Source organism: Schistocerca piceifrons, chromosome 4 (genome assembly GCF_021461385.2).
Source record: "Schistocerca piceifrons isolate TAMUIC-IGC-003096 chromosome 4, iqSchPice1.1, whole genome shotgun sequence".
Classification (NCBI taxonomy): Eukaryota; Metazoa; Arthropoda; class Insecta; order Orthoptera; family Acrididae; genus Schistocerca; species Schistocerca piceifrons.
Genome location: NC_060141.1, coordinates 426535981 through 426563265, shown reverse-complemented (window position 1 = coordinate 426563265; position 27285 = coordinate 426535981). Strand labels below are relative to the sequence as shown.

Below are 27285 nucleotides of genomic sequence, written 5' to 3'. Positions count from 1 at the left end.
GCCAAGGTGGTGAAGGGTTCACACCCGCCAGGAAAGTTGAAGGTAGCTTGAAGTTAAGTTGCCGGAGCAAGAGCCAAAAATGAACTCCAGGAGATAACACAGAAGAGGGAACACACCCCATACTGGCGATCAAAGAAGTAATTGAAGGAGGAGGCACAGGTGTCATGTGGAGAAGGAAAAGACGAACTGCAACAGCTTGAAGGTGGGTAGTCAGGGAGACGGCTTGACTATGAATGTCCTCCCATATAAACAGCATGACTGACTCCCCCATGAGAAGGAATGCTGTCCTTGGGGGAAGGGGGAAGAGGTCAAAACAGACCAGAAAGAATGCAATAGCTCAGAGTGGTCATGAGAACGCAATTTTGTTTCCTGTGGGCACAGAACAAGTGGACACTGCGATTCTAAGGGCAGACATAAATACTCTGATCACAGGCCAAGAACGTTCCATTGAAGGAGAGTTATAAGGAGGAAAGAGGAGGAGGGACAAAATGAAGGAGTGTCGCCTCAGCAGCTGCCAAGTGCCAGCCTTCAAAGACTCACCGCTATAGGGTGCAGAGACTGGAGAATCCTGCTCCATGAGATCTACGGAGTCATCGGCATTTTCCTTCTGTCGATCTTCAGAGTTCTGGGCACACAAACATTTGGCAGTGTGCACCAGCGGTACGGAGTCTGGCTGGGCAAGGGTATCATGTGGCGACACCGTCAAAAAGGATCTCCGAGTTGGTGAAGAAGAAGACCATTTGTCTTTGCTTGACTTCTTGCGGCCTTTCTGGTTGGCAGAGGAAAACTCAGATGTTTGTTGGCTGGAGGAGCATAGGAAGTATTTGTGGGTGTAGTCCTTCTGCCCTCTCCAGCCTGCTGGGTGTGTAGCAGGTGACTTTGCCCTGTGAGACGAAAGTTTGCTGGCTTCTTGCACAGCTGGATGAGGAAACGGTGATGCTCCCATGACACTGGGCGATTTCACAGCTGCAGTGCTGAATTTGAGGTTGCATGTCTGCATGGCCAAGTCCTTCATGGAGTGTGATGTAGCAAGAACTGTACTGTAATTGCCAGATGGTAGAACGCAGGGTTTGTGACTAGCCAATAAATTGCATGTGACCGGGTAAGGCACTTTTTCCTTTACCCAGATCTCCTGGATAGCACACTCATCAAGTTACATGGGACAATCTTGAGAGGAGGCACCATGGTCGCCATTGCAGTTGAAACAGCGGGAAGAAGAATGCAGACAATAGCCCTTGTGAACATCTCTACCACAGGTTACACATTTGGCCAGGTGACGACAGGACATTCGAGTGTGGTTGAAACGATGACGCTGGTAGTAGCGCATTGGGTTCAGAATATACTCTCAGAGAGCCGGCCACGGTGGTCTAGCGGTTCTAGGCGCGCAGTCCGGAACCGCGCGACTGCTACGGTCGCAGGTTCGAATCCTGCCTCTGGCATGGATGTGTGTGATGTCCTTAGGTTAGTTAGGTTTAAGTAGTTCTAAGTTCTAGGGGACTGATGACCACAGTAGTTAAGTCCCATAGTGCTCAGAGCCATTTGAACCATATACTCTCAGAATGTGATAACTTTATACCATGCTTTGATTTTGGATGGAACCACTCTATCAAAAGTGAGGAAAAGAGTGTGTATGGGCACTAAGGATGCATCTACCGTTTTCATCACCTGATAGACTGCAATGACACCCTGATCAGATAAGTACGTTTGGACTTCTGCCTCAGTCAGATCATCGAGCAGCCTAGTGTAAAAAGAGGGAAGAATTCAGAGTTCTTTGGGCCTCAACATGAACAGGATAGCCATGAAGAAGTGAAGCAGCGAGCAGTTAATGTGCTTGAGAATCAGACGTGTTCTCCTAAAGCAAAGTGCCACTGCATAAATGAGAGCATGATTTCACAGTGTTGGCAATTGCATCAACAACTCTCTGAATAAGAAATGGGTTTACCATTGCAAAGGACTGAGCACCTTCAATAAATGAAACGAGGACCCTTGGGAAGGCCTTTGAATGAGGAACTGTGGTGCAGCTGGAAGGGTCTTTGACTCAAGAGCTTCATCCCATTTACATCTGGTAAAAGTTGACTGTGAAGATGATGATTGGCTCATTGTGAGAAAATGCCCCGTGATTGACAGCATCTCCGATGGTGTGCTCCTCCCAACTGCCCTTCTCCCCTGGAGGGGGGCTAACCGCCTTAGGTGATTGTTCACACCTCAGGTCACACCTCCCGAACACATGCCAGAGGGACCAATCAGCTATTTGGGAAGGTAACACCTCCCTGTTCCTGGCCTGTATAAGGTGGTACGTTGAACCCTACCTATCGACCCGGGGATGAGAATTACGCAGTACCCAGTTATGCATCAGATGCATGGGCAGGCCTTAAGGAGTGCACAGGGAGTAGGAAGAAAAAAGAGAAACCTCAAACACTGAACCAAAAGGAGGATAGGAGAAGGTGAACAAAGAAAGAAGAAAGGAACAAGAAACAGTGGTGAGACTGTTCTGATGTCAGCTACGGAAAATGCGAAAAAACATTCCCAAAAGCACCTCAGACATGTTCCCCAAGGGAGGGGAAAAGGAACAGCGAGAGGATAGACATGCAGCACGGAAGGGAAAAGATGCTGCAAAGGCTGGGGCCCCATGGTAGCCAAGCACGGTCGTGAAACTGAAGGTGATAGACCGGGGCTGAAGTAGTGTCCTTAGGAAGCAAATGAAGGCCAAGGTTAACATGGGCCGCTTCATGAAGCCAAGGTGGTGAATGGTTCACACACACTGGGAAAGTTGCAGGTAGTATGAAGTTAAGCTGCAGTAGCAAATGCTGAAAGCGGACTCCAGGAGGTAACAGAAGAGGGATGAGCCCCAAACTGGCGATGAAAGGAATCATCAAAGACGGAGGCATAGGAAGGGTGGCTACGCATGGCAGACAGACAGCATGCATACCTGCTGAGGAGAAAGTCACAGTGGTAGGGCAGGTAGTTCAGCAGCTTCAGCATACAACACTCAACCCGGCTGGTGTAAATGGCACCTGTGACCAAACAGATTCCACGATGGTTCAGACGGTGTAAGAGGGATGGGCGTGCAGATTCATAAACAAAGCACCCATAGTAGAGTTTCGAATGGACAAGGGACCAATATAAACTGATGAGGGTGGTTCAATCGGCACCCTGGGAAGTACCATTGAGGACATGTAGGACACTGAGGAACCGTGTACAGCGGGCTGCCAGGTAAGATGCATTGGAGGACCAAGAAAGTTTCCTATCGAGCATGAGCCCCAGGAATTTCATAGTTTCAAAGAAACGAAGGGCAACAGGACCAAGATGTAAAGATGTAAGGAGAAACCACTTGCGTTGCCAGAAATTCACACAGACAGTTTTGTCAGTGGAAAAGCAAAAGCCATTGTCGATGCTCCACGAGTAAAGACAACCAAGACACCACTGAAGGGCCGCTCAGTGAGACACATCTGTGGATAACAGCAATAGATGGCAAAATCGTCAACAAAAAGGGAACCGGAGATACCCGGTGGGAGACAGGCCATGATAGGTTTAATGGCGATAAAGAGGATGACACTCAGGGTGGAACCCTGAGGCACACCGTTTTCCTGGATAAAGGTGCCCAACAAGGCAGAGCAAACACACACCTTGAAAACTCGATCTTGTACAAATGCCTGAAGGAAACAGGGCAGGCGGGCATGGAAGCCCCACATGTAAAGAGTACAGAGGATACCAGTTCTCCAGCAGGTATGTAGGTCTTCTCCAAATTGAAAAACAGGACCACAGTTTGGATTTCCGAAGAAAACCATTCATGACATGGGTGGACAAAGTAATGAGATGGTCACCTGCAGAATGCCATGCTTGAAATCCACACTGGGCATTTGTCAGTAAATTGCGAGACTCAAGCCACCATACCAGCCAGCCGCAATCATACGTTCCATCACCTTGCAAACACAGCTGGTAAGAGAGATGGGGCAGTAGCCAGAAGGAAGGTTTTTGTCCTTACTGCGCTTAAGTATGGGTATGACAGTGGCTTCACGCCAGTGTCCAGGAAATGTGCCCTCTTCCCAGATGCAGTTGCACGTGTTAAGCAGAAAGTGCTTGCCCGCAAGAGAAAGGTGTGTGCAACATCTGAATGTGGATGGGGTGGAGGATCAGGATGAACTGAGAGTATGATCGAGCTGCCTCATAGTAAAGGCAGCATTGTAGCACTCACGATTCGGAGAAGAGAAGGGCATCGCCCGAGCCTCCTCCACTCGTTTCCCATGGAGAAAGGCAGGATGATAATGGGAAGAGCTCGAAACTTCCACAAAATGGTGACCCAAGTTGTTGGAGATACCAAGAGAGTCCATGATAACATCATCTGCTACTGTGAGGCCGGAAGTGGGCAAATGGATCTTGGTCCCAGAGAGCTGTCGAAGGTTGGCCCACATGACAGAGGAAATGGTGGAACTGTTAAAAGAACTAATGAATGAAATCCAGCTAGCTCGTATGCTATCCTGCAGAATGTGAAGACACACTGCACGCACCTGGTTATAATGAATGCAGTTCGCCATTGTAGGATGATGGTTAAAAACACAGAGAGCAGGTCTCCGTGCGCGAATTGCATCACAGCATGCCTCAATCCACTGAGGGACTGAGACAGGACATGGTAAACAGAAAGTACGAGGAATGGAACATTCTGCAGCAGTAAGGATAACATTGGTGAGATCGTCCACCTGGTCATCACAATTGCGGAATATGTTGTTCTTCGAAGGTCACCAGAGAGAAGTAAAGCTGCCAGTCAGCTAGCCTCAGTAAGCTGTCATTTGGGCGTGCATACGGATGGGGTAGGAGTCCGCAAACGGAGAGCACATGGGAAATGGTTTCTTGAGTAGATGTCAGAGAGAATAGACCACTCAAGACGATGGGCAAGTTGGGCAGTGCAAAACGATAGGTCCAAATGGGAATAGATGTGCGAGGAGTTGGAAAGGAATGTGGGTGCTCCAGTGTTAAGCAGAAGGCATTAAGTTGGTTAAGAAGGTCAGCCAAGAGGACACCTCTTTGGCAGATCCTGGGAGAACCCCAATGGGGACAATGTGCATTAAAGTCACGAAGTAGCAAAAAGAGGGGAGGCAGCTGCCCAATAAGCTAAAGGACGTCTGCCCTGGTGATATTGAATGACAGAGGTACATAAATGATACAGAGGGAAAGAGTCAGGTGGGGAAGCAAAAGGTGAACTGCAACAGCTTGAAGATGGGTAGTCTGGGAGATGGGCTGACTATGAATGTCATCCCATATGAGCAGCATGACACTCCCATGAGATGGGATGCCGACCTCAGGGGGAAGGTCAAAATGAATCGGTAAGTAATGTGAAATCTCAAAGCGGTAGTGAGGGCACAATTTCATTTCCCAAAGGCAGGGTACAAGGGGATGCTGCAATGCTAAAAGCATCCATAAATCATCTTTGTGGGACCGAAGGCAATGTTCCATTGGTGTACAGTCATGAGGAGGAAGAGATGTAGGGGTGTCAACTCAGCAGCTGGCGAGTGACAGCCGATGTAGAGTCGCTACTGCAGGGCACAGAAGCAGGAGGATCCTGCTCCATGGGGTCCACAGAAGCAATGGCTTGCTTGTGCGGTCGGTCCATAGAGTCCAACGCTGAAAAACAGTTGGTGGTGCGCATCAGCAAGACAGAGGCTGGCTGGGCGAATGTATCATGTGGTGACACAGTTGAACAGGATCTTTATGTTGGTGAAAGAGAAGACCATTTGCCTTTGGTGGACTTCGAGTCTTTCCTATTAGATGATGATCAGGGTGTTGCTTGGCTAGAGGGATGGAGAAAGTCTTCACGGGAGCACTCCTCCCGTCTTTTCCTGCCTACTGGTTGTGTAGCTGGTGGCTTTGTCCCTTGAGATGAGAGTTTGACAGTTTGTTGCACAGCAGAACGGGGGGATGGCAATGCTACCTTGACACTGGGTGATTTCACAACCTCAAAGCTGAATTTGAGGTCACATCCCTGCATGGCCATGTCCTTCATGGGGTGAGGGGTAACAAGAACAGAACTATAGGTGCCAGACGGGAGAACACAGGGTTTGCGACTAGCCAGTAACTTGCAAGCTACTGGGTAAGGCACTTTGTCCTTTACCTGGATCTCTTTGACAGCCCGCTCATCAAGACAGACGGGACAATCCCGAGAGGAGGAGGCATGGCCACCCACTGCAGTTGATACAGCTGGAAGGAGACGGACAGTCACCCTCATGTGTATCCCTGCCACAGGTTACACATTTGGCTGGGTGTCAACAAGATGTTCTAGTGTGGCTGAAACTATGACATTGGTAGCAGTGCATTGGGTTAGGAATGTACAGCTGGACTGTGATAATTTCATAGTCTGCTTTGATCTTGGACGGCAGCACCAATATATCAAAGGTAAGGAAAAGAGTGCACATGGGCACTAAGGAGGAAGCCATCTTTACCATTACATGATGGACAGCAATGACACCCTGATAAGAGATTTAAGATTGGATTTCAGCCTTGGTTAGACCATCGAGCAGCCTGGTGTAAATTACAACACGAGAAGAATTCAAAGTTCTATGGGCCTCGACACTAACATGGTAGCCATGGAGAAGTGAGGCAGCAAGCAGCTGTTCTGCTTGAGAATCAGAAGCAGTCTCCAAAAACAAAGTGCCATTCTGTAAACGAGAGTAGGATTTCACAGGGCCAGCAATTGCATCAACACCTTTCTGAATGAAACTTCCTGGCAGATTAAAACTGTGTGCCCGACCGAGACTCGAACTCGGCACCTTTGCCTTTCGCGGGCAAGTGCTCTACCAGGAGAGCTTCTGCAAAGTTTGGAAGGTAGCAGACAAGATACTGGCAGAAGTAAAGCTGTGAGTGCCGGGCGTGAGTCGTGCTTCGGTAGCTCAGATGGTAGAGCACTTGCCTGCGAAAGGCAAAGGTGCCGAGTTCGAGTCTCGGTCGGGCACACAGTTTTAATCTGTCAGGAAGTTTCATATCAGCGCACACTCCGCTGCAGAGTGAAAATCTCATTCTGGAAACCTTTCTGAATAATAAACAGATTTATCATGGCAAAAGACTGACCGTCTTCAGTATGTGAAACCACGAGGAACCATGATGCAGCAGGAAGGGTCTTCCAACCATTAGCCTCACTATTTTTAAGTTTCGTAGACGTTGACTGGGAAAATGATTGACTCACTGCGAAAAAATCCCTCATGATTGCCAGCATCTCTGATTGTGCGCTCCTTCCAACTGGGGACTCCCTTCACAAGGGGCCCACCCGCCTTAGGTGATTGTTCACACCTCAGATCATCAGATCACACCTCCCGAACATCTGACAGAGGGACCAATTGACAATTTGGAAAGGTTGCAGCTCAGGCAATCACCCATTCCTGGGCCTGGCCTGTACCAGGGGGTACATGCGAACGCTACCTGTCGACCTGGGGCAGGGAATTACGCGTTACCCAGTCACCTGTTACGTGGCAGATGCATGGGCTGGCCTTCAGGAGTGTACAGGGAGGAAGAAGAAAAAGAGGAACCTCAAACGCCTAAGTGGAGGAACGGGAGGAGAAGGGAAACAAAGAAAGGAAAAGGGAGCGAAACACAAAGGTGAGACTGTTCTTATATCAGCAACAGACAATGTAGAACATTCCCAATAACATCCTAGGCATGTTCCCCAAGGGAGGGAAGAAGAATAGCAAGAGGATATACATGCAGCATGGAAGGGAAAAAACGCTGCAAATGCTGGGGCTCTGTGGTAGCCAAGCACCAAGCACGAACCTGCCAATGGGTGGTGAGCCCCCTGCGAAAAGGGGGAATGGGGGAGGGAATACAAGGTGCTGTGTGGGTGGAATGGACAGTCTTACACCTTTGTTTGTCATGGAAATATGATCCCTGTGGCAAGTTGTTGGGAATAGGAGTGGCGTGGGATGGACTAGGATATTCTGTAGGTTGGTTGGGTAATGGAACACTGCTTAAGGAAGAGTGGAAAGGATTTTGCTCTTTTCAGGTCAAGATGACAGCTAATCGAAGCCCTGGTGAAGGATATGGTTCAGTTGTTCCAGTCCAGAGTGATACAAGGTGACAAGGGGGCACTCCTCTGTAGCCGATTCTTGGGGGTGGTGGGAGTACTGGGGTACATCTACATCCATACTCTGCAAGCCACCTGACGGTGTGTGGCAGAGGGTACTTTGAGTACCTCTATCGATTCTCCCTTCTATTCCAGTCTCGTATTGTTCGTGTAAAGAAGGATTGTTGGTATGCCTCTGTGTGGGCTCTAATCCCTCTGGTCTCTTCACGAGATATACATAGAAGGGAGCAAGCAGCATGGAAGGGAAAAAACGCTGCAAATGCTGGGGCTCTGTGGTAGCCAAGCACCAAGCACGAACCTGCCAATGGGTGGTGAGCCCCCTGCGAAAAGGGGGAATGGAACACTGCTTGACTCCTCGGTGAAGGTATGTTCTCGAAACTTCAACAAAAGCCCGTACCAAGCTAAGCGTCTCTCCTGCAGAGTCTTCCACTGGAGTTTATCTATCATCTCCGTAACGCTTTCGCGATTACTAAATGATCCTGTAACGAAGCGCGCTGCTCTCCTTTGGATCTTCTCTCTCTCTTCTATCAACCCTATCTGGTATGGATCCCACACTGCTGAGCAGTATTCAAGCAGTGGGCCAACAAGCATACTGTAACCTACTTCCTTTGTTTTTGGATTGCATTTCCTTAGGATTCTTCCAATGAATCTCAGTATGGCATCTGCTTTACAAACGATCAACTTTATATAACAATGGAATCACTTTTGACAAAGCTTAGGTATCCGAGTAACGAGGGAATTAGTATATTTCATCAAAATATACAAGGTATTAGAGATAAAGTTAGTGAACTGCTTACAGATGTTGACTCTGAAATTATTGGTATATCTGAACACTTCTTAAATAAGGAGATAATTCAGAGGCTTCCTTTACCAGGATACAGGTTGGCTGGCAGCTTTTCGAGGAGCTCTTTGCGGTGTGGGGGAGTAGCCATGTATGTGAAAAACGGCATCCCATTTGAGTCAATTGATGTTTCAAAGTACTGCACTGAAAAGGTGTTTGAATGTTGTGCAGGTGTGGTTAAATTTAACGGAGCTAAACTTCTAACTGTTGTTATTTATAGATCCCCAGACTCCAATTTCACAACATTTTTGCTAAAGCTAGAGGAAGTTCTTGGTTCACTTTATAGGAAATACAAAAAGTTAGTTATATGTGGTGACTTCAATATTAATTGTATACGTGATTGTGCAAGGAAGAGGATGCTGGTAGACCTCTTTAATTCATATAATCTTATGCAAACCGTATTCTTTCCAACGAGAGTGCAAGGGAACAGTAGAACAACCATAGACAACATTTTTGTTCATTCATCATTACTAGAAGGGCATTCTGTTAGCAAAAAGGTGAATGGCCTTTCAGATCATGATGCACAAATTTTAACTTTAAAAGATTTTTGTGCTGCAACACGTGTTAAATATAGTCATCAGCTGTTCAGGAAAGCTGATCCAGTTGCTGTAGAGACCTTTGTAAACCTTATAAAGGAACAAGAGTGGCAAGATGTTTATATCGCTGATACAGTAGACGATAAATATAATGCTTTTCTCAAGACTTTTCTCATGCTCTTTGAAAGTTGCTTTCCGTTAGAGCGTTTAAAACAGGGAACTAGCACAAACAGGCAGCCTGGGTGGCTGACTAGAGGGATAAGAATATCTTGTAGAACAAAGTGGCAATTATATCAAAACGTTAGAAACAGTCAAAATCTAAATGCAGCAGCCCTTTGCAAACAGTATTGTAAGGTGCTTAAAAATGTTATTAGGAAGGCAAAAAGTATGTGGTATGCAGATAGAATAGCTAAGTCTCAGGATAAAATTAAAACCATATGGTCAGTTGTAAAGGAAGTTGCTGGTCTGCAGAGTCAGGTCGAGGATATAGAATCAGTGTGTAGTGGGAATGTCCATGTTACTGATAAGTCGCATATATGTACAGTATTTAATAATCACTTTCTGAATATAGCAGGTGAACTAAATAGAAACCTAGTCCCAACAGGGAATCATATAGCGCTCTTAGAAAAAAGTGTTCCGAGACTGTTACCTCCATGATACTGACAAGAGGGAGATTGAGTTAATAATTAAATCACTAAAGACCAAGAACTCTCATGGATATGATGGGGTATCTAGCAGAATACTGAAGTATTGTTCTATGTATGTTAGCCCAGTTCTCAGCCATATCTGTAACTTTTCCTTTAGGAGTGGTCGGTTTCCTGACCGATTAAGTACTCGGTAGTGAAGCCACTTCATAAAAAGGGAGACATTGATAATGTTGACAATTTTAGACCTATTTCTATGCCATCGGTCTTTGCTAAAGTTATCGAGAAGGTTGTATTTACAAGGTTACTGGAGCATTTAAATTCACATAATTTGCTGTCAAATGTTCAGTTTGGTTTTAGAAATGGTTTAACAACTGAAAATGCTATATTCTCTTTTCTCTGTGAGGTTTTGGATGGATTAAATAAAAGGTTGCAAACGCTAGGTGTTTTCTTTGATTTAACGAAGGCTTTTGACTGTGTTGACCACAAAATATTACTGCAGAAGTTGGACCATTATGGAGTAAGGGGAGTAGCTTACAATTGGTTCGCCTCTTACTTTAAGAACAAAAAGCAGAGGGTAATTCTCCGCAATTTTGAGAGTGGTAGTGATGTTCAGTCCCAATGGGGCACTGTTAAGTGGGGCATTCCCCAAGGGTCGGTGCTGGGGCCACTGCCTTTTCTTATTTATATAAATGATATGCCTTGTAGTATTACAGGTGATTCAAAAATATTTCTGTTTGCTGATGACACCAGCTTGATAGTGAAGAATCTTGTGTGTAATATTGAAACAGTAACAAATAATGTAGTTCATGAAATAAGTTCGTGGCTTGTGGAAAATAATTTGATGCTAAATCACAGTAAGACTCAGTTTTTACAGTTTCTAACTCACAATTCAACAAGAACCGATATTTTGATCAGACAGAATAGGCATATTATAAGCGAGACGGAACAGTTCAAGTTCCTAGGCGTTCGGATAGATGGTAAGCTGTTGTGGAAAGCCCATGTCCAGGATCTTGTTCAGAAGCTAAACACTGCTTTATTTACCATTAGAACAGTATCTGAAATAAGTGACACTTCAACACGAAAAGTAGTCTACTTCGCATATTTTCATACACTTATGTCGTATGGTATTATTTTTTGGGGTAATTCTTCTGATTCAAAAAGGGTATTTTTGGCTCAAAAACGGGCTGTTCGAGCTATACAGGGCTATTACAAATGATTGAAGTGATTTCATAAATTCACTGTAGCTCCATTCATTGACATGTGGTCACGACACACTACAGATACGTAGAAAAACTCATTAAGTTTTGTTTGGCTGAAGCAGCACTTCAGGTTTCTGCCGCCAGAGCGCTCGAGAGCGCAGTGAGACAAAATGGCGACAGGAGCCGAGAAAGCGTATGTCGTGCTTGAAATGCACTCACATCAGTCAGTCATAACAGTGCAACGACACTTCAGGACGAAGTTCAACGAAGATCCACCAACTGCTAACTCCATTCGGCGATGGTATGCGCAGTTTAAAGCTTCTGGATGCCTCTGTAAGGGGAAATCAACGGGTTGGCCTGCAGTGAGCGAAGAAACGGTTGAACGCGTGCGGGCATGTTTCACGCGTAGCCCGCGGAAGTCGACGAATAAAGCAAGCAGGGAGCTAAACGTACCACAGCCGACGGTTTGGAAAATCTTACGGAAAAGGCAAAAGCAGAAGCCTTACCGTTTACAATTGCTACAAGCCCTGACACCCGATGACAAAGTCAAACGCTTTGAATTTTCGGTACGGTTGCAACAGCTCATGGAAGAGGATGCGTTCAGTGTGAAACTTGTTTTCAGTGATGAAGCAACATTTTTTCTTAATGGCGAAGTGAACAGACACAGTGTGCGAATCTGGGCGGTAGAGAATCCTCACGCATTCATGCAGCAAATTCGCAATTCACCAAAAGTTAACGTGTTTTGTGCAATCTCACGGTTTAAAGTTTACGGCCCCTTTTTCTTCTGCGAAAAAAACGTTACAGGACACGTGTATCTGGACATGCTGGATAATTGGCTCATGCCACAACTGGAGACCGACAGCGCCGACTTCATCTTTCAACAGGATGGTGCTCCACCACACTTCCATCATGATGTTCAGCATTTCTTAAACAGGAGATTGGAAAACTGATGGATCGGTCGTGGTGAAGATCATGATCAGCAATTCGTGTCATGGCCTCCACGCTCTCCCGACTTAACCCCATGCGATTTCTTTCTGTGGGGTTATGTGAAAGATTCAGTGTTTAAACCGCCTCTACCAAGAAACGTGCCAGAACTGCGAGCTCGCATCAACGATGCTTTCGAACTCATTGATGGGGACATGCTGCGCCGAGTGCGGGAGGAACTTGATTATCGGCTTGATGTCTGCTGAATCACTAAAGGGGCACATATTGAACATTTGTGAATGCCTAAAAAAACTTTTTGAGTTTTTGTATGTGTGTGCAAAGCATTGTGAAAATATCTCAAATAATAAAGTTATTGTAGAGCTGTGAAATCGCTTCAATCATTTGTAATAACCCTGTATGTGGTGTAAGTTCGAGAACCTCTTGTCAACCCCTATTCAAAAATCTGGGAATTCTGACATTGCCCTCACAGTATATATTTTCTTTAATGTCGTTTGTTGTTAGCAATATTAGCCTATTCCCAAGAGTTAGCAGCTTTCACTCAGTTAATACTAGGCAGAAATCAAATCTGCATGTAGAATGCACTTCCTTGGCTCTTGTGCAGAAAGGAGTGCAGTATTCTGCTGCATCCATTTTCAATAAGCTACCACAAGAACTCAAAAATCTTAGCAGTAGCCCAAACTCTTTTAAGTCTAAACTGAAGAGTTTCCTCATGGCTCACTCCTTCTATTCTGTCGAGGAGCTCCTGGAAGAGCTAAAAAATTAAGCAAATTCCAGTGTTACATTGTTGACTTTCTTCATTTAAACTTACGACTTGTCACTTGAATATGTTTTTTTATATTTCATTTTATCTGTTTCTAATATCGCGTTATAATTTCATGTATTGACTCGTTCCATGATCATGGAGACTTCTCCTTAATTTGGTCCCACGGAACAAAAAATAAAAAAAAAATAAAAAAAAATATGATCATTCCATTTTAAATCACTCCTAATGCGTACTCCCAGATAATTTATGGAATTAACTGCTTCCAGTCGCTGACCTGCTATATTGTAGCTAAATGATAAGGATCTTTCTTTCTATGTATTCGCAGCACATTACACTTGTCTACATTGAGATTCAATTGCCATTCCCTGCACCATGCGTCAATTCGCTGCAGATCCCCCTGCATTTCAGTACAATTTTCCATTGTTAGAACCTCTCGATAGACCACAGCATCATCCGCAAAAAGCCTCAGTGAACTTCCGATGTATATGAGGATATGGCACAGGAAGCCAAGGCCTTCAGCATACTGGGCAAGGGACTTCTCATCACTGCAGATATGTCACCCACTAGTGCCTATGCTGTGTGGGAGGCATCCTTTTGTGTAGAAGCCAGCTGTTCAGATGCAGGTGTTGGGGTGCTGTTGGTGGTTAGCGGGTTAAACGTGGAGAGAGGTATGGATGGAACCATCGGAGAAGTGGAGGTCAATGTCCATGAAGGTGGCGTGTTGAACAGAGGAGGACCATGTGAAGCAGATGGGAGAAAAGGTGTTGAGCATGTGAAGGAATGTGGATTGGTGTATGGCACTGGATCCAGATCATGAAGATACCATCAATGAACCTGAACCAGACTACAGGTTGGAAGTTTTGGGAGGCTACGTAGGTTTCCTTTAGATGGCCCATAAACAGGTTGGCATAGGAGGGTGGCAAGCGGGTGCTCAAAGTTCTGCCGTGAATTTGTTTGTAAATCTTCCCCGCCAGCTAAAAGTAATTGTGGTCCGGATATAGTTGATACATTGCATAAGATATGAGGTGGTGGGTTTGGAGCCTGAAGGACATTGGGAGAGAGAATGTTTGATAGCAGCAAGGTCATGGGCGTGAGGTATGTTTATGTATATGAAGATGGCAGCAACAGTGATGAGTAGGGATGCAGGAGATAAAGAAGTAGAAGTGGTGGAAAATCTGCGAAGGAAGTGGTTAGTATTTTTGATGTCGGAGGATAGGTTTTGGGCAATTGGGTGGCTTCAGTGGGAGCAAAATAGCTAGCTACAATGGGGTGTCCAGGATTGTTGGGTTTGTGGATTTTGGGAAGCATGTAGGTTGTGTCTGGGTGAGGCATTGTTGGGAGTAAGGAGGAAGATGGACTCAGGTGAGAGGTTCTAGGAGGGATCTATGGATTTCACTTGGGACAGGAAGTTATACTGGACTCCTGGGATGGGATCACTCTGGCAAACTTGTTGGTGGATGAGTCAGTTGGTGTAGGCCTCCCAGCAGGTAGTCACTGAAACACATCACAACAGTCTTGGAGCCTTTGTTTGCACAAGGATGATTAGATCTCGATCTGTTTTCAGGTTGTGTACTATGGGCATCTTTTGTTCTGCTGGAAGGTTGGTGTTCTTAGGAAGGGATTTGGGAAGGATGGTGAGGCCAAGTTGGTGGTAAGGAATTCCTGGAAGCTGGCTAGGATGTGATTAGGTGGAGCTAACTGACTGACTGAGGTACGTTACGGGACTAAACTGTGAGGTCTTCAGTCGCATGATTCAAAAGTTACTTGCGTAAGATAAAGGGTCTACTAAAAGTGGACAGATCCAGTCAGAGGTGTAAAATTATAAAGTGAGGAATCTAAAAACACACATACAGCAGAAGGCATAAAAGGGTGGGCCAAATCCAAAAACTGGAAAAACAGAGGGATAAAAGAGCAGCCTTTGCAAGAGGAGTGGTCATGGGTCCCAGATCCACAAAACACGAAGAGAGGCCCCAAACACGAACACCCTGCCCCTACTCCACGAGTAAAGCAAAACCTTATAACTGAGAACAAAAACCACTTTCACATAGGAAATTGAGGACCAGTTCAACCGTCCATGAAACGTCCACTAATATTAAAGAGAAGGAATCTTGTAGCCTACACTTAATATTACATTCCACCAATATATGGGATACCATCAGTCTGGCTCCACATCCACAATGTAGGGGGTGGCTCGTTATGCAAGAGAAGACAATGGGTAAGTCTAGTATGACCAATGCATAGACAGCAAAAGACAGTGGACTCCATCCAAGAGGAGCAGAAAAAAAGAGCGCCAAACTGCAGTCGTCTCCTTGATTATGCAGTGTTTATTACTGAGTGCAGTAGGGCACCAGACGTCATTCCACTTTTGGGCAAAGAGAGATTTGATGTGTATCTGCATATCTGCACCTACATCATGAAAGGGACTGGAGTAAGTATCTGTCTCTCGAACCAAATGGTCAGTATTTCATTCCCTGGAATGCCCACGACTTCGGACCCAGAGGAAGACAACAGAGCAGGCGGCACAGACAAAGGCAGAGACGAGGTCATGGATAGCGGAAACCAAAGGGTGATAACAATAGCATCAGTCTATAACCTGCAAGCTGCTCTTCGAGTCTGTACATATTAAAACACTGTGAAGTGATGTGTATCCCGCCTTATCTATACTTTTGGAACCATCAGTGTAGAAGATGGTAGCACCCTGGAACTCTTCAAGGATGGAATGTACATGATGCTGGAATATCATAAGGGCGACAGAGACCTGAGGACCCTGAATTATGTCAGTTCTAATCCTTGATCGAGGCACCACCCGAAGGGGGGGGGGGGGGGGGGGTTAATTCACGAAGCACTTTCCAGCAAGTGAAGATGAAGATCTAGTCTGGATGAAACCAAAGTGTGGTAAAGATGGAGACAGATAACACAGTCTGCACCCCAAGATGTGTGGGCCAGGTGGAGGAGAGCATTAAGCCTCTGCATGCAGGTAGTTTTCAGGTGGCAAATATGGGGTAGACCCATCAACTTTTTATCAAAAATAAGTCCCAAGAAACAGAACTGTGTTACAACATCTAGGCACTGGGCACCTAAATAAAGATTTGGTTTGAGGTATACTGTGTGTCGATGGCAAAAATGCATAACCCACATAGTGCCAGTTGCATGAAGAAGAGTGGCAGTAACTTCTTGCAGACCACATCAATGCAGTCCAAGAGGGAGGTATTGAAGTGCACAGTACACACATATATAGGCCAATTGGCTCTGCAGAATGCCCAATGTGGGGGCCTGTCTGCCTGGTGGTGGAAGGGAAATGACGGAATCACCTGAAAGTGGTCACTGTTACACAGATCATCTTGCGGTGACCAATGTAGCAAAGTCACGAGAGCAGGGAAGGAGATCATGATATCAATAGCAGAAAAGGTGCTATGAGCAGCACTGAAGTGGGTAGTGGAACTGTCACTGAGGAGACACAAATCAACGTCTGTAATAAGTTCGTCAATTAGAAGACCCCTACTTGTCGAAATGGCACTCATGAAAGAACCCCAAGTTCCCTTGGGCGGGGGGGGGGGGGGGAATGAACTGAAAGGACTTCCACTCTTGTTGCTCAACATTTCCAATCAACTGCCCAAAACCTAGCCTCCCTCATCGATACCAAATAGTTCCTTTACTGACTTTCCATCTTCCCTACGCTTTACCTCCTTGATCCTTATTCATCACTGCTGATACCACCTCCCTATACACAAGCATCCCTCATGTCCATGGCTTTTCCACTATCAAACACTATCTCACCCAATGTCCTTCAGGCTCCAAACCCACTACCTCATATTTTATACAACTTACTACCTATATCCTGACCCACAACTACTTTTCCTTGAAGGGACGGTTTACAAATAAATCACAGCACAACCATGGGCACCCACATGGCATCCTCCGAAGCCAGCTTATTTATGAGCCATCTAGATAACACCTTAGCCTCCCAAACTCCCAACCCCCAGGCTGGCTCAGGTTCATTGATGATATTTTCATGATCTGGACTCAGGGCCAGACACCTTTTCCACATTCTTTCACGTCCTCAATACCTTTTCTCCCATTTGGTTCATCTGGTCCTCCTCTATCCAATGCACCACCTTCCTGGATTTTGACCTCCAACCCTCAGCCGGCACGGTAGCTCAGCGTGTTCGGTCAGAGGGTTAGCTGCCCTCTGTAATAAAAAAACTGAGTCAATCAATCAACAACGAACTTAAATGGATGTCTTACGACGTCCGCCCCAAGCAGATGCAACGAACAAAACCGAACAAAATGAGATTTAAAAAAAAAAAAAAAAAAAAAAAACACACAACACACCCTCTGATGGCTCCATCCACACCTCTCTCCACATTAAACCCTTCAAAATATCCCTCCCATACAGCCTAGCCATCCATGGACAATGTATCTGTTGTGACAAGAACTCCCTTGAACAGTACAAAAGCTGTCACAGGCAAGCAACACCTCACAAAACTAGACTGCAAATGCGTTTCCAGTGCCATACCCTCATACCTCCCCAAGAATCAGCTACAACTGCCACAACAGAACCATATCCTTTACCAGAGCTTTGATTATCTCTCACCCTGCCCTGAAATGGGGGACATCCTACCAAAGATCCTTCCCACCCCTCCTAAAGTGTGTTCCATCACCCAAATAAACGCACACAGTGTCCTAGTCCATCCCTATTCCACTCCCATTCCCAATCCCTTGCCACTGGGATCAGAACCCTTTGGCTGACAAAGGTGCAAGACTTGCCCAACCCACCCACAAGGCACCTTGTACACCAGTCCTGTCATAGGCTTATCCTACCCCATCAGAGGCCATGCCACCTGTGAAAGCAGCAATGTTATATACCAACTCTGCTGCAAACACTGCACACCTTTTATGTTGGTGTGACTACCAACCAGCTGTCCATTACGATGAGTGGCCCCTGCCAAACTGTTGTTAAGAACAACTTTGACCACCTGGTGGCACAATAAGCTCCATTTCAATGGCTGCTTTACAACTGGAGCCATCTCAATGCTTCCTCACACCACCAGATTCTCTGAACTACACAGAGAGGAGTGTCTTTGCAACACATCCTTCACTCCCGTAATCAACCTGGCCTCAATCTCAGGTAACCCACTGTCCCCACACCCTTCACCCAACGGTTCCCCTTCCTCCATACTGTCATCCCCTCCCAGTTCACATCCCACATTGCCTTCAGTGTGTGCTGCTCCCCACTGGCCACCACAATCATGCCAGCCCATATACCTGCTACCCTCCGACATTCCTAGCTAGCAAAACAGCCACCTCCTTCTGAGCCATCTACCCTGAGTCCATCTCCTGCCTTCCATTTCCCTCTCCCTCCACCAACCCCATCCGATACTACCTCCACCACAACCAGTACACCTGCCAAAAGATAATATTGGCACTTTTTGGTATGTTGATAGAGACACAAACAAACACAAACACACACACAAAATTCAAGCTTTCGCAACCCACGGTTGCTTCATCAGGAAAGAGGAAAGGAGAGGGAAAGATGAAAGGATGTGGGTTTTAAGGGAGAGGGTAAGGAGTCATTCCAATCCCGGGAGCGGAAAGACTTACCTTAGGGGGAAAAAAGGACAGGTATACACTCGCGCACACACACACACACACATACATCCATCCGCATATACACAGGTGTCTGTGTCTGCATGAATACCCACCCACCTCCCCAGGGGTCGTAACCCCTGCAACCCATAGAAGATAAAAGATGCTTCAGTAGCTGATTAGTGTTTTTTGTCTTTTTAAAAAAAAAATCTCACGGGATAGAACGAACAGATCAGAAAGATAAATATAATAAACTAAAACAGAAATTGGAGGAAACAGATAATTAAAATAAGTAATAAGTGTTTTTAAATTTAAAAAAATCTCACGAGATAGAATGAACAGATCAGAAAAGTAAATAAAATAAGATAAAACAGAACTGGAGGCTGCCACACTCAAACCAAACTCTGCGCCGTCATGATGTCACACACGACAACACCCTTACGTCACGGGTCAAAGCCAACGCGTGGGATCGGACGCTTCTGTCGACCCTTGAAAGGAACCATCCTGGCATTTGTCTGGAGCGATTTAGGGAAATCACGGAAAACCTAAATCAGGATGGCCAGCCACGGGATTGAACCGTCGTCCTCCTGAATGTGAGTCCAGTGTTTAACCACTGCGCCACCTCGCTCGGTGTGTGATGGATGTGAGATCGTACAGAGGAGCAGATGCGAGCACAGACCACTTCCTAGTCATAGTCAAATTACTGTTACAGCTGTGCTACAAAATGAAAAAGAACAACACAGCCAAGAGACAGTTTGATATTGAGAAGTTTAAGGATCCAGAGATATGCCAGCAGTATAACATTAAAGTGCATAACAAGTTTGAAGTATTGGCATCAGACCATGCTAATGAAATAAGTGCTAACAAGCAATGGGAAGAAATAAGGACCCCTGTAACTGAAGCAGCTGAAGAAATTCTAGGAAAGAGAAAGCTAACAACTAAGAAGAAAAGGTTCAATGAGACATGTGAACAAGCTCTGAACGCCAGGAAGAGAGCAAGGGTGGTGCACGTGCTGGACAGACAATGCGCATAACAACATGAAGCACTAAAGACCATAAGAAGAGAAACAAATAGGAGTTTGGGAACAGAAAAAAGAAAGTACATGAACAATATGATTGATGAAATCGAAAAGGCAAATACAATATCAGACAGCACGAAAATGTTTCAGATGTTGAAACGTGAGGAATGGTCACAGAAGCAAAGCTTTAGTTAATGATAAGCTGTAGTTAATGGTAAGGATGGCAATATGCTAACAGACAAGAAAAAAAATCTGAATAGGTGGAGAGAATATTTTGAAGAGTTATTAAATGCTGAAGATCCAGAGAGTGTCTTTCTACATGAGAATAATACAGAGGGTGAAGGAGAAGCTGCAAACACTCAAGTGACTCAAAAAGATGTAGGAAGAGCAATGAGGAAACTAAAGAATATTAAGGAACCAGGAGAAGACAGGATAACGACAGAGTTGTTGAAGGAAAGAGGAGAAACACTTCAGAAATAGCTATACAATCTCATAAAAGAAATATGGGAAAAAGATGAAATCCCAGAAAAGTGGAAATCAGCTGTCATTATCCCACTGCATAAAAAGAATAGTAATAGGAATTGTACCAACTACAGGGACATTTCTCTGCTAAGTGTACCTTACAAAGTTCTATCTTTAATAATACTTGAAAAACTTGAGCCATTTGCAAAAGATATTGTAGCACAGTACCAGGCAGGGTTCCAAGAATGACGATCGACAATCAATCAAATTTTCACCATGAGGCAAATCTGGAAAAGTGTTGAGAATTCCACCATCGGTTTCTGGTGATGTTTGTGGACTTCTCAAAGACTTAGACAGTATCCACAGATTAAATACGTACAACATCCTGAGAGAGCTTGGTACGCCAATGGAGTTAATAAATATGGTCAAGGTTTTCACAGCAGAGACAAAAGCCAAAGTCAAATACCAAGGGGAGCTGTCCAAGGAATTCCATATCAGAATGGGTGTGAGACAAGGTGATGTTATTTCACCACTGTTATTTAATCTGGTCCTAGAGAAAGTAATCTGAGAAATGAAAAGAGAAAACAAAGGGTTGACGCTAAATGGCAGGACAGATTTATTGGGTTATGCAGATGACAACCCAGTTCTAGCAGAATCAGAGGAAGAAATGGCAGAAACTGTAGAGGACCTAGTGCAAAATGCAAGTAAGACTGGGTTATAGATTAATGCAGAAAAGACTGAGGTAATGGAGGTATCCCATTACAAGTAGGGATATGGAAATTTGCTAAAGTGGAAAATTTTAAATACCTTGGTACATGGTTAACAGGCAAAACAATTTAAAACAGGAAATAAACCAACATATTGTGAATGACTCTAAAACTTATTTTAGTCTGAGATAATGTCATCCAAGAATCTGTCAATTAAGACCAAACTTGTAGCATACAATGCCATGATAGTGCCAGTATTATTTTATGGGACAGAAACCTTAAGCACAACAAGAAAGATGAAGATAACTTGTTGGTCTTTGAAAGAAAAATTATGAGATGTATCTTCAGGCCTGTCCAGGAAGGGATCTAGTGGAGACATAGAAAAAAAAAAAAACAAGAACTGTATGAGCTGATGAGGCAACTGAACATCATTCAAAAACTGAAAGCACAAAGAATAAGCTTGGCAGGTCACATCGCTAGGAGACCAGAAACCTCTAACGCAAAAGCTGTACTTATGGGAAGAACTGATGGTACTCGTCTAATCGGAAGAGCCAGAAAGCAATGGGAGGATGAGCTACAGAAAGACCTTTGCCAGCTGGGAGTCCGTGACAACTAGATCGCCAACTATGGAGGAGCATTGTGAGGTCGGCACATGATCTACATGGTCCTTGATCGCCAGTTTGATTGATTGATTGATTTGAATCTGTCTGTCTGTGTGTGTGTGTGTGTGTGTGTGTGTGTGTGTGTGTGTGTGTGTTTTCCAGATGACATTGAAAACATTAAATTTTCTTGTAATGCATTTTTCAATATTAAGTACACAGAATTAAGTAATTTTAACTTCTCTTGCAAACTGAGCACTGTTTAGCTTTTAATACTGTTCTGTTTTTGTTGTGGTCTTCAGTCCTGAGACTGGTTTGACGCAGCTCTCCATCCTACTCTATCCTGTGCAAGCTGCTTCATCTCCCAGTATGTACTGCAGTCTACATCCTTCTGAATCTGCTTAGTGTATTCATCTCTTGGTCTCCCTCTACGATTTTTACTCTCCACACTGCCCTCCAATACTACACTGGTGATCCCTTGATGCCTCAGAACATGTCCTACCAACTGATCCCTTCTTCTAGTCAAGTTGTACCACAAACTCCTCTTCTCCCCAATTCTATTCAATACCTCCTCATTAGTTATGTGATCTACCCATCTAATCTTCAGCATTCTTCTGTAACACCACATTTGGAAAGCTTCTATTCTCTTCTTGTTCAAACTATTTATCGTCCATATTTCACTTCCATAAATGGCTACATTCCATACATATACTTTCAGAAACGACTTCCTGACACTTAAATCTATACTCGATGTTAACAAATTTCTCTTCTTCAGAAACGCTTTCCGTGCCATTGCCAGTCTACATTTTATATCCTCTCTACTTCGACCATCATCAGTTATTTTGCTCCCCAAATAGCAAAACTCCTTTACTACTTTAAGTGTCTCATTTCCTAATGTAATTCCCTCAGCATCACCCGATTTAATTCGACTATTGAACACTGTAAACCACTGTTTCAACAATTAAAAATCCTGTCACTGCCATGCTTCTATATAGTGGAACTAGCTTGTTTTACAGTACCGCACTAGGAATCCCTCCACAGAAATCCAGACCGCCACACACATGACACCAGAAACAAAACCCAATTGCAAATTATAGCTCACAACAAAAAATTATATATGTTGCTCTACAATACTACTTTTATTGTTAACTGGTTTTCGGCTTACAAGGCCATCTTCAGACATTTACTGAGTATTATGACCAAAGAAGTCACGATGTTTCTCTTCCAATGTTGCTTGCAAACATTGTAATTTCTTTGGTGATAATACTCAATAAATGTCTGAAGATGGCCTTGTAAGCTGAAAACTGGTTAACAATAAAAGTAATATTGTAGAACAAAAGCAAACTGGTGCTTTTCATTTATTATATACAACCACATCCCAACAGACATAAAAACAAGCAAAAACCCAAAATTAATGAGAATTGAATTATAGGAATTACTACTAAATCATTTTTTCTATTCTGTACATGAATTTCTTGAAACAAAATTTTAATTACTGTGAATAAGCTGTTTATTCACTTGTAGTTATCTCTACTTAGTAAGATAATTTAATCACTGTATCTTATTTACATTCTGTCTGTATCTCATATATGTATTCTGCTGTGTGATGTATGTACCACAAAATTTTCATTACTTGTAATAAGCTGTTTATTCACCTGTAGGTATTTCTACTTGGTAAGATGATTTAATTATTGTATGTTATTGATTTCTGACTGCATCTCCTATATGTACTCTGATATGTGCAGTATGTACCACCACTGTCATCTCTCATCACACACCACCTTTTTATATTTTGTCTATATATCCTATATGTATTCTGCAATGGGAGTTATGGACCATTACTGTCATCTCTCATACACCGCCTCAACATAATTTTCAAATGGACTTGTCCTATATCATGATGTGCTTTGCTGTACAAATTGTATGATCTACAGGACCAATAATAATAAATAAATAAATCTATTAAGGGTAGCTGTTGGCCCTTTTCTACCTCCTTAGTAAATTTTTATGATAGTATGGAGACAGTTCAGGTGTCTTAGGATATCACTGGGTTGTTTCTCACCATGGTTCCACACTGCAAGAAGATCAAAGAGTTTCTTAGATCGGCAAATGATAAAAGGGGGCACACTTGCAATGTTAGGAATACAGCACATACCATGTTCATGTGGAAAACTATGTGGAAATGGCTGGATGATCCATCAAGGTGAGCATCACCAAACATTAGTGGCTTTACAGGTTGGGACAGGTGGAGAAATTGGCTGTGGTGTAATTGCTGTGGAGAAGAGCTACAAAGTCTGCTTGTTCAGGGAAGCCAAACAGATGCAAAAACATGACAGTAGCTTCAACAAGAAAGAGAAAAAGCCTCCTGCATCCCTGTGCTGCAGCTAAAGAATCAGAGACAGAAGCCAACAGGCAGTTTGTCAGTAATTTGGTTCCTTCTACAACCCCTAGAGATCCTGTTGATATCAAGTTTGGGCCATGTGCAGTCATTCATGGTATTCAAGAACGCCACAATCTTTTCCTGTTTTTGTAAATAAACCAAAATTTTCCCCATACTATGTGAAGCACACTGATGTTTTCATCTGGATTTGAACCCCACTAAGCTGTAAAATGACTCAAATTGCGGAACAGTGCTCTTTGCTCCAGAAGTAAACAGGATGTCTTCAAGCTGCCAATGAAACTCTGACATTGGTGCACAGCATGATGGTTAATTCTGATATAATTCTCACATTCAAGGACCTGTATTTATGTTCTAGCACAGTAGCCTACTAAGCAGACAGTGTGCTTTGCTGAATAACCATTCTTTACATCTTCATCTGTATATATACTCTGCAAATCACTGTGACATGCATGTCATTGGATATATACCATTTATTAGGGCTTCTTCCTATGTTATTCAGTATGTATTGCAGGAAGAATGACTATTTAAACACCTCTGTGTGCGCCATAATTAATCCAATCTTTCCCATGTTTTCCCTATAGGTGCAACACATGGGAGGCTGTAGTACACTCCTGGATTTTGGTGGGATGTGGTCTGTGGCGCGCAGATCATCAAGCACTCTCCTTCAAGGAGTGAATGTGATGAGAGGAAAGCATAAGAAGATGCATATGGAGCTGGTGGAGAGCATGCTTTGTCTGATGTTCAGAAGGAATACATCCTTTGAGTAATATGACTGCAATTATTCTGTTATCCTGCACGATATATTCTCTAAGTTTCATCTTTATATTTTATTATGGAGGTGCCTTTCTTCAATTATCTAATTTACAAACTCCTAAACTGTTTTTTCCCATTACATCAGACACATTCGCATTTCACTTCGTGTGGCTTATTCTGGGGACTTTTACATAATTTGAAACGGCATAATGTGCTGTTGTGGACCCACAGTCATTGACTGCATACTCTAACTTTTGATTCATTTTTAATGCATAAATAGGGAAGAAGTAGACCCAGGAAACAATTCTTTCGTTATACTGAGAGGTCACTAGAATATATTATCATATAATTAATAAGCAAGAACAAGACTCAACAAAGTTATTGCAGTGATGGGGGCTTGCTCCTTTTCGCAATATGATGAGGCGTGAGGGTGGGGGGGGGGGGGGGGAGGCGAGTGTCATGCCATGTGATGACAGCTTTTCTGACAATGAGTAGGGGTTCGATAAAAATGACATACGATTATACTGACACGCAAAAATACTGCAGCTGTTTGTTGTTCTCTTTACGTTGCTGTGGCGGATTAGTTATTACATGGAACAAGAAAACTTTTCCAGTCAGCTAATGTACACTAAAGCGGGAAGTACTGGGTGAAAACTATTACATTTCTATACAACAGTAACAAATTGAATTTTGGTGACCAACCTATGCGCAAAATTTAAAGTGGGAGCTTCAGTTTAACATTATAATGTCCTGGCCCTGAAGCGTCATAAATTAATGAGGACATTGACTATGTTATGACCTTATAGCCTAATTCAACCTTCTACTTAAGATTTCAGTACCACTCACTGTACTAACCACCCAAATTAGAACTGCTGCCAATGTATGTTAGCACCTCTCCGGGCGATAACTTACCACGGTCGAATTCCTCCGTAGTCTGCTCCAGAAAAGCGTTTGCCTGCTCCGTACTTGTGTTTGCCTCCTCCGGATTCGTATTGTTGCCTTGATTATCCATATCCTTCGTACTCTCCACTTTCATCGCGCTGCTGTTATTTTCCTTATCCAGTTTTTGATCCACCGCAAAATACCTGTCACGAGATAAACCAGTGATAATACGCTACTTGAATATAACAATTTACCCGCAGAATGAATAAGTTGACAGTTCACTATCGATATTGTCAAAACCACAGATTCAATAACATTGGTATTTTTCAGTCAAGGAGGTTAGAACCAGAACCGTACATCCTTGTTTTCAGTGACCATGATCACCTAAACTGGACGTCAAGCTGCTTTACTCTTTGTGTCAGATCACAGCCTACTTTACGCAGGCTGGAGCCTTCAGTATCACAACCCCTCACAGTTGTCAAATAATGAATAGATGGCCGGACTCGAAAAATGGACGTCTCCGTGCACTTTAAAAATGAAACTGTTTTACGCTCTAATTCATGTAATTGTGCTATTTTACACTGTAATACATGTTGTTGTTGTTGTGGTCTTCAGTCCTGAGACTGGTTTGATGCAGCTCTCCATGCTACTCTATCCTGTGCAAGCTTCTTCATCTCCCAGTACCTACTGCAACCTACATCCTTCTGAATCTGCTTAGTGTATTCATCTCTTGGTCTCCCCCTACGATTTTTACCCTCCACGCTGCCCTCCAATGCTAAATTTGTGATCCCTTGATGCCTCAGAACATGTCCTACCAACCGATCCCTTCTTCTGGTCAAGTTGTGCCACAAACTTCTCTTCTCCCCAATCCTATTCAATACTTCCTCATTAGTTATGTGATCTACCCATCTAATCTTCAGCATTCTTCTGTAGCACCACATTTCGAAAGCTTCTATTCTCTTCTTGTCCAAACTATTTACCGTCCATGTTTCACTTCCATACATGGCTACACTCCATACAAATACTTTCAGAAATGACTTCCTCACACTTAAATCTATACTCGATGTTAATAAATTTCTCTTCTTCAGAAACGCTTTCCTTGCCATTGCCAGTCTACATTTTATATCCTCTCTACTTCGACCATCATCAGTTATTTTGCTCCCCAAATAGCAAAACTCCTTTACTACTTGATGAAAAATATTATTTAAAGGCAAGAAAACATTTTATTAACTTTGTAATTACACCCTGGATACGAAAAAAACACATTTACTGTAAGAAAATACACAGAAGTTACACACAAGCCAAGAATAAAGATATTGACAGCAGAGTCATGGAGCAGCACATAAATATAGACGTCAAGGAATTTTTTCTTTTCTTTTAACACTTCCTCCAAAAGAAAAAAATCATGAAATTATTGCTTTGTCTCTTGCATGCCAATTTCTGAACAAAGAAAATTAAATCGAACTCGTTCAAGAGGTTTCGTCAAAATATCTGCCAACTGATTGTGTCCATCAATGTGTTCCAAGAAAATCTCACCGTTCAGATATCTTTCACGAATATAGAAATGTCAGACCTCTATATGTTTAGAACATCGATGATATTCTGGATTTTTTGCCAACTTCAATGCACTAACATTGTCAATGTAAAGAACTGGAGGCTGCCCCGACATTTCCACTAATTCTGATAGCAGATGACGTAACCAAACTAACTCTTTTGCTCCTTCACTAGCTGCAATTATTTCCGCCTCGGTTGTGGATGTGGCCACTACTTTCTGCAACTGACTTGTCCATGACACTGCACCACCTGAGTACTTTGCAAGAATTCCAGTTGTTGAGCGCCTTGTCCGGTTATCACCTGCGAAATCTGCATCAGCGTAAATCT

At 43.7% G+C, this 27285-nt stretch overlaps 1 protein-coding gene across 1 annotated transcript in view; it reads right to left on the bottom strand.

Moving 5' to 3' along the window:
* Window positions 1–25698, bottom strand: part of LOC124795384 (UPF0184 protein AAEL002161) — a 30132-nt gene extending 4434 nt beyond the window's left edge. The window contains exon 1 of the mRNA XM_047259396.1: window positions 25435–25698. Coding sequence (XP_047115352.1) covers window positions 25435–25558 — 124 coding nt within the window. The 5' untranslated portion in view covers window positions 25559–25698. The remainder of the gene's footprint in view (window positions 1–25434) is intronic.
* Window positions 25699–27285: the final 1587 nt, after the last annotated feature.